This window comes from Vulpes lagopus, chromosome 1, assembly GCF_018345385.1.
Source record: "Vulpes lagopus strain Blue_001 chromosome 1, ASM1834538v1, whole genome shotgun sequence".
NCBI classification, from domain to species: Eukaryota; Metazoa; Chordata; class Mammalia; order Carnivora; family Canidae; genus Vulpes; species Vulpes lagopus.
This window is the reverse complement of record NC_054824.1, coordinates 948,585-954,718: the sequence shown is the minus strand read 5'-3', so window position 1 is coordinate 954,718 and position 6,134 is coordinate 948,585. Positions and strand designations below refer to the sequence as shown.

Sequence of the window (6,134 nt, the reverse complement as noted above, 5' to 3'; positions counted from 1 at the left end):
AGCTAGAAAGGGAAAGAGTGAAAAACCTGTAAAAATGTATTTGCATTTTACTGTATCACTGTTTCCCCAATTCTTTAACAATAAAAGGAATGACTTTATCTTCTTCTTCTTATCTTCCTAAGGCCTGACAAAATGCCTTATTAATATTTGTGGAATTCGCTGTTCATGAATTATATATTATTTTCTGGAACAGAAGTCCCTGTAAGTACACCAAGTACTTGAAAAGACATTTCTAAATAAATAAATAGAATAGAAAGAATAGAATAGAATAGAATAGAATAGAATAGAATAGAATACATTTCATCTTCTTTAAGGGGAACAGAAAAACTGGAAGGCAGACAAATTATCTCTCAGGCCTTGAAAAATCTGACACAACAGAAGGCAGGGAGGTTTGAAGAAAACAATAAACAAGTTTTTACAGCTGAGAAAGTATGATAGAAGAATTTACAACTTATGATAGAAACTGCTTATTAAATGAGCAAGTGAATAAAAAAAAAGAACTGAATGACCTTAGAATATCACTTACAGAGACAGAAATGGAAGCTTTAAGGAATTAAAGTGGTGGTGCTACACAAGCTATATGGAAAAAAAGTGACATCATGAGTAAGCACTTATAATTGTTAACATTTTAAAGCCAAACCTGTAGCAACAACCCTCCCAACCTTGCAAGGTACAGCAGTGTGCCCTAGTTCCTTACTTTTGTAAGAATGTCTTAATGTCTGTTTAGCTATGTTTAGAACTTTAATAATCCTATAATCTGTTGTTATTGTGAACAATTACTTCATGCATTATTTGTGGGCAGAGTGAAGAATAAGAAATCTAGCAGAGTAACATGCTTTTATTTTACAACACATATAAGGAAAAACAAATATGCCAATGGTACATTTCCAGTTTGACAGAGCAATCTCACAAAGTATATTTAGGAAAAAAGACACATCAATTACACTAAGTTGTTATTACCAGGGTAAATGATCAATTAAGACACTCAAACCAAACATATGTTGTAGGTTATTTTTTCCATGAAGACAATTCTCAGTCTTCAGAATCTGACAAAACCAACTTATTCAAATTATATTTCTAAGGATACAGTTTAAACAGAAACAAGAAGTCAAAAAATCTCATTTTCATGTAAATCTCTGTATCTTACCAGAAAGTAAAATTGTTATTTTTTCAGCCATTCCCAATTGAAAGCAAAAAGAAAGCCTGTACAGCTCAAATTTCCCCAGTAAGCAGAAAGTTATTTTACTATAAACACTAGAAAAATAACAACACAGTATTAATCTTCTGCATAAATTAAATCAAATGAAAACGAGAAGGCACTCAAAGTTGCTTTGTTTCTTTAAATAACTCTTATCTACGCAATACATTTAACACTCCCAATCTCCTTCCATTCTCCCATGAAAATCCTGAGAAAGTGTTTCTCCTCCCATTACTACTGACAGAAAAAAACCTCTAATTTGAAGGCTCTGTCAGCCAGTCTTACTTAATCTTAGCCCAATTTTTATCTTGCTCATTTTTTACTGTGGTCTTCTGTTTCCCTCGCTCAGGTTACCCATCAAAACTACTACTTCCATCCACCATGTACTAGGTATCCTTTTTCCTTTCATTTAGATGTGTCTCCCTTTAAGCCCTCTAGGTGTCGCTGAAGAGGGCTGAGGATTGGAAAGAGCAGAGGTAAGAGCTTCCAGCGGACTATTTTACAGGACACCTGTCCATAAATAATGAAGAGCTAAAGCCAAATTAAAATAAAAGGCTTGCTTTTGCAGATGCTTTTGAAATATAACTTTTTTTCCTAAAGACACAGGAGACAGATGGAGGGAAAGTGTACTGCCACCCTGGCATTTAATCACATTCAGGGTAAGGAGAAGAGGCACAAGAGGTATACCTAGGTGTTGTGTGAATTTAATAGTTGAGGCTGAGAAAGCCTGGTACTTAGAATGGACATCATCATCCTTGCTCCTGCCACGAGAATGAGGTCTAACTTGTCACTTTAACCACTAGCTTGACATTGTTCTAGATCATGAAAGTGGAGGGAAGAGGGGCTGAGGAATCAAGGAGTTCTTTCGGGGGGGGGGAGGAATGGAAAGGTCTTTTGTATGCTGGCAGGAACCCTGGGTCCACCAGCAGTTCTAGGGATTCCTGTTGACCAGAAACAACATAATGGGGCCAACAATAATCTGCAAGGTATTCACCAGTAGGTAGCAGCCCAAGGTGGGCGGGCATGGCCAGTAGTGGGCAGTAGGAGGTGACCACAGGTGCAAGAGGAGCAGTGGGGTCGCATAAATCAGAGACCAAGTGGCGCGTTGCTGCTCCCTCCGCCCCACAAGTGTGCATGGGCTCCATGCCTGTACTACAGAGCAAGGTGGGCAGAATGAGCTCCTAGGCAAAGCTAGAATTCCAGATGGTTAAGAGCCAGACCAAAGGCCCTGGAAACAAACGGTCCATGCAGTGCACAAAAGGTAATGCAAGTTACAGCATCATTTGCTTGGCTGAGGAGCGACGTGAATCCTGGCCACGCAGCGCGAGCCGGTAATGCAGAACGGCACGACGGCCAGTGGAAAGGAAGGAGGGCGGCCTTGAAAGTTTCAATCTTAGGTTGCGAAAACTGAATGCCCGGAGGAGGGAGGGAAAAAGAAGGAGGAAGGCATAGCCGCCTCTGTCGTCCAAGCACAGGCCCAGCAGGCGCTGGCAGGGGGCCTTGGGCACACTTCCACGGCAGAGCTCAGCCAGACTGGAATCCGAAGGGCCTGGGGATCTCTACGGGCTCTCTAATCGGGCGACGCCTGGCCCTGCGGACTCCTTCGCGCAACAGGTAATACTGCAGTGGGTTTGGCCACAGGTCCTCCTTGATAATTTCTGCAATCTTGTCGGACTCGGGAAGGCTGTGGTCTGAAAACCAGCTGAAGAAGTTGCAGACGACGTCTTGGCTCCTGCGAATGAAGGACTGGGGCTCGTGGCCGCGGCGCCAGGCGATGGGCGTGGACAGAGACACCACGCGGCCGGAGGCTCTCACCTCATACTCCTTGACGATGAGCTTGTTCCTGAAGTAGGGGTTTCTTCGGAAGGAGAACTTGAACTTGCAGCCGGTCCTGGGGCGTCTGAGCTCCTTTACCTCCAAATTGGTTACGTATCTCAGCATCTCTGCGTCCTGGCCGCGGATCATGGGCGCCAGCTGCGGGTGGTTGCGGAAGGCCGTGACCCAGAAGCCGGGGATGTTCTGGATGATGTAGTTTCTCCTCTCCAGGTAGTGGCGACGCATCCGCCCAAACTTATGCTCCAGCTGCTGGAAGGCCCTGTCGGCCTGCGCGTTCACCGTGTCCAGCTCCAGCTGGATGGCTTCCAGGGGGTTCATGCGCGCATCCGGGCTCGAGCGTCGGGGCCCCGCGGCCGCCCCGGCACCCTCCCGCCCGGCCCGCTCTCCCGCTCCCTGCGGGTCTGTCTCCATCCTGGGCTCCGCCGCCGCCGCCGCCGCCGCCAAAGCGAGGCCGTCGCGGGCCGGCAGCTCCGGGGCCGTCTCCTCGGCCCGCACGTCCGACGCCCCCGGAGGGCCCCCCCCACCCGGCCCGCGCGCCCCGGCGCTCCCACACCCATTTTCCAGGCCGCCGTCCGTTGCCACGGACCCCGGCGCCGCTGCCAGGCCTTCGCTAGGGGGCGGGGCCTCCGCCCGCCCCGCTCCGGGCGCTACGGAACCGCGACGCCCGCCGCCTCCCACCGGGGCTGGGGGGCCGCTGTCCGCGGGGGCGGGGGCGGGGGCGGGGGCGGGGGCGGCTCCCCGCTCCTCCGGGAGCCAAGGCGGGGCGGGCGCGGCTGCGGCTGCGGCCCCGTCTGCCGCCGCCGGCCCCGCCGTCACCCCGGGCTCCGCCATCACCTGTGACGCCTCGGCTTCCTCACGGAGCCGCCTCACGGAGCCTCGTCACGGAGCTTCCTCACGGAGCCTCGTCACGGAGCCGCCTCACGGAGTCTCGTCACGGAGCCTCGTCACGGAGCCGCCTCACGGACTGCGGCGGGTCCGGCTCCCCGCGGGCGCGGTCGGGACTCGGGAGGCTGCAGGCTCGGGGGAAGGGGCCCCGCCGCCCCGTCAGGCCGCTCCGGTCGCGAGCAGCCCGCCCAACCACTGGGGGACGTTGCGCTCCTCACGGCAACCGTCCCCGCCCCCCGCCGGCGTCTGGGGCGCCCGCCCACCCGTCCGTTCGCGAGCGGCTCCGCGCGGTTGACGTCAGTGCCGCAGATCTCGCGAGAGCGCGCGCGGACGCGGCGGGCGGCGCGCGACTGCGGCCTCGGCGGCTCCGGGGTGACCGGCGCTCTGCGCGGCGCTGCCCCCCGGAAGCGTGTCGCGCCGGCTTTGCGGTGTGTTTTCCGGGCGGGAAGGTAATTTTTTCCTTAAGGAAGAATCTTTGCATGAAGAAGGAACTCCAGGATTTCAGTCGACACCAAGTCTCATGTGCTCAAGAAGTTATTTTGTCACGTAGGGAAAAAAATAAGGTTGCTGTTTTCCACAGATATATCAGTATTACTTGGGGCTACTGATTGGGGAAGTTTTTCCTTATCTTTTTGAACCTAAAGTCTTAAGAAGAATATGTGTCTCTCTTACATGACACAGTTCTCTTGCTATCTAGAACGTTCTCTTTTTAGGCAGATACTGTTCATCCTCTAAGACACTTATCATAAATTTTTTTTAAAATTTTTATTTATTTATGATAGAGAGAGAGAGAGGGGCAGAGACACAGGCAGAGGGAGAAGCAGGCTCCATGCACCGGGAGCCCGACGTGGGACTCGATCCCTGATCTCCAGGATCGCGCCCTGGGCCAAAGGCAGGCGCTAAACCGCTGCGCCACCCTGGGATCCCTAAGACACTTACCATAAAACTATCTTGCTGTAGGATGTGCTAGACATTTTAGTTTTTCGTTTTTTAAGATTTTTAATCTATTTATTCATGAGAGACACAGAGAGAGGCAGACACACAAGCAGACTCCATGCAGGGAGCCCAATGTGGGACTCGATCCCAGGACCACGACCTGGGCTGAAGGCAGGCCCCAAACCGCTGAGCCCCCCCCCCCAGGCGTCCCAACATTTTAGTTCTTATAAATAACCCTGTTATGACTTTAATTTTACTCACTGGGGAATTGAGGCAAAGAGACACTGGGTTACTTAACTCAAAATGACATAATAGTAAACCTGGGGCACCTGGGAGGCTCAGTTGGTTAAGTATCTGACTCTCGATTTTGGCTCAGGTCATGGTCTGGGGTCACAGGGCTCTGTAATGAGCGTGGATTCTGCTTGAGATTCTCTCTTGCTCTCCCTCTGGCCTCTCCCATTCGTGCTCTCTCTAAACAAATAGGGGTACCTGGGAGGCTCAGTGGTTGAGCATCTGACTTGGGCTCAGGGTGTGACCCCAGGGTCCTGGGATTGAGTCCCATATCGGGCTCTCCGTGGGGAGCCGGCTTCTCCCTCTGCCTGTGTCTCTGCCTCTCTCTGTGTGTCTCTCGGAAATAAATAAAATCTTTAGAGATCCCTGGGTGGCGCAGCGGTTTGGCGCCTGTATTTATAGTGGGAATACTTAGAAAAGAGAAAAAAGAGAAAAAAAAAAAAATAAAGAAAAAAAAAAAAAAAAAAAAAAAAAAAAAAAGGACAAAGGGAATACTTTCACTAGAAATATTTATGTTTCTCATAATATGAAAAAGACATCTAAATATTATGCTCCTTCACTATAAAACTTACCAATTTAAAATAATTTACAAAAGTGAGCCATTACTTTAGAGGGAAGAATGAAGCTAAACAAATCAAATTCAGGAAGCATTAGTTTAAAAATTTATATAATTAGGTTAATCATTTAAGCAACCAATAAAATGTATGCTTAGTGGGACAAGCCCCCAACTGTACTTTTAGTAAAGTGAAATAATGTAAAAGAAAATAATGAATGTGAAACAATGAGAATAATTATGTGGAATTTTACATCCATGTGAGTCACAGTGATTTGTTTGGTACAATACCAAAAATGGACAGTCAAGCCATTTAATAAACATGTCTTTCTTATTTGAAAGCATCTCAAAATGCTACGGTTAAGAAATGTCATCCAAGGGAAAATATGTCCATGCACTTTCTAGATACCATGAAGTTCAGGTAAGTAGCTAAAT

General features: G+C 48.9%; 1 protein-coding gene across 1 annotated transcript; it reads right to left on the bottom strand.

The window, feature by feature from the left end:
* Positions 1-820: 820 nt before the first annotated feature.
* TSPYL1 (TSPY like 1) lies at positions 821-4,158 on the bottom strand. The gene has a single exon (XM_041756306.1). It carries the CDS (start codon positions 3,863-3,865, stop codon positions 2,723-2,725), a length of 1,143 nt encoding a protein of 380 aa, XP_041612240.1. The 5' UTR covers positions 3,866-4,158; the 3' UTR covers positions 821-2,722.
* Positions 4,159-6,134: the final 1,976 nt, after the last annotated feature.

Excerpts from the sequence above, each read along its gene's own strand:
- TSPYL1 (XM_041756306.1), bottom strand. The coding sequence starts at position 3,865 with ATGGCGGAGCCCGGGGTGACGGCGGGGCCGGCGGCGGCAGACGGGGCC.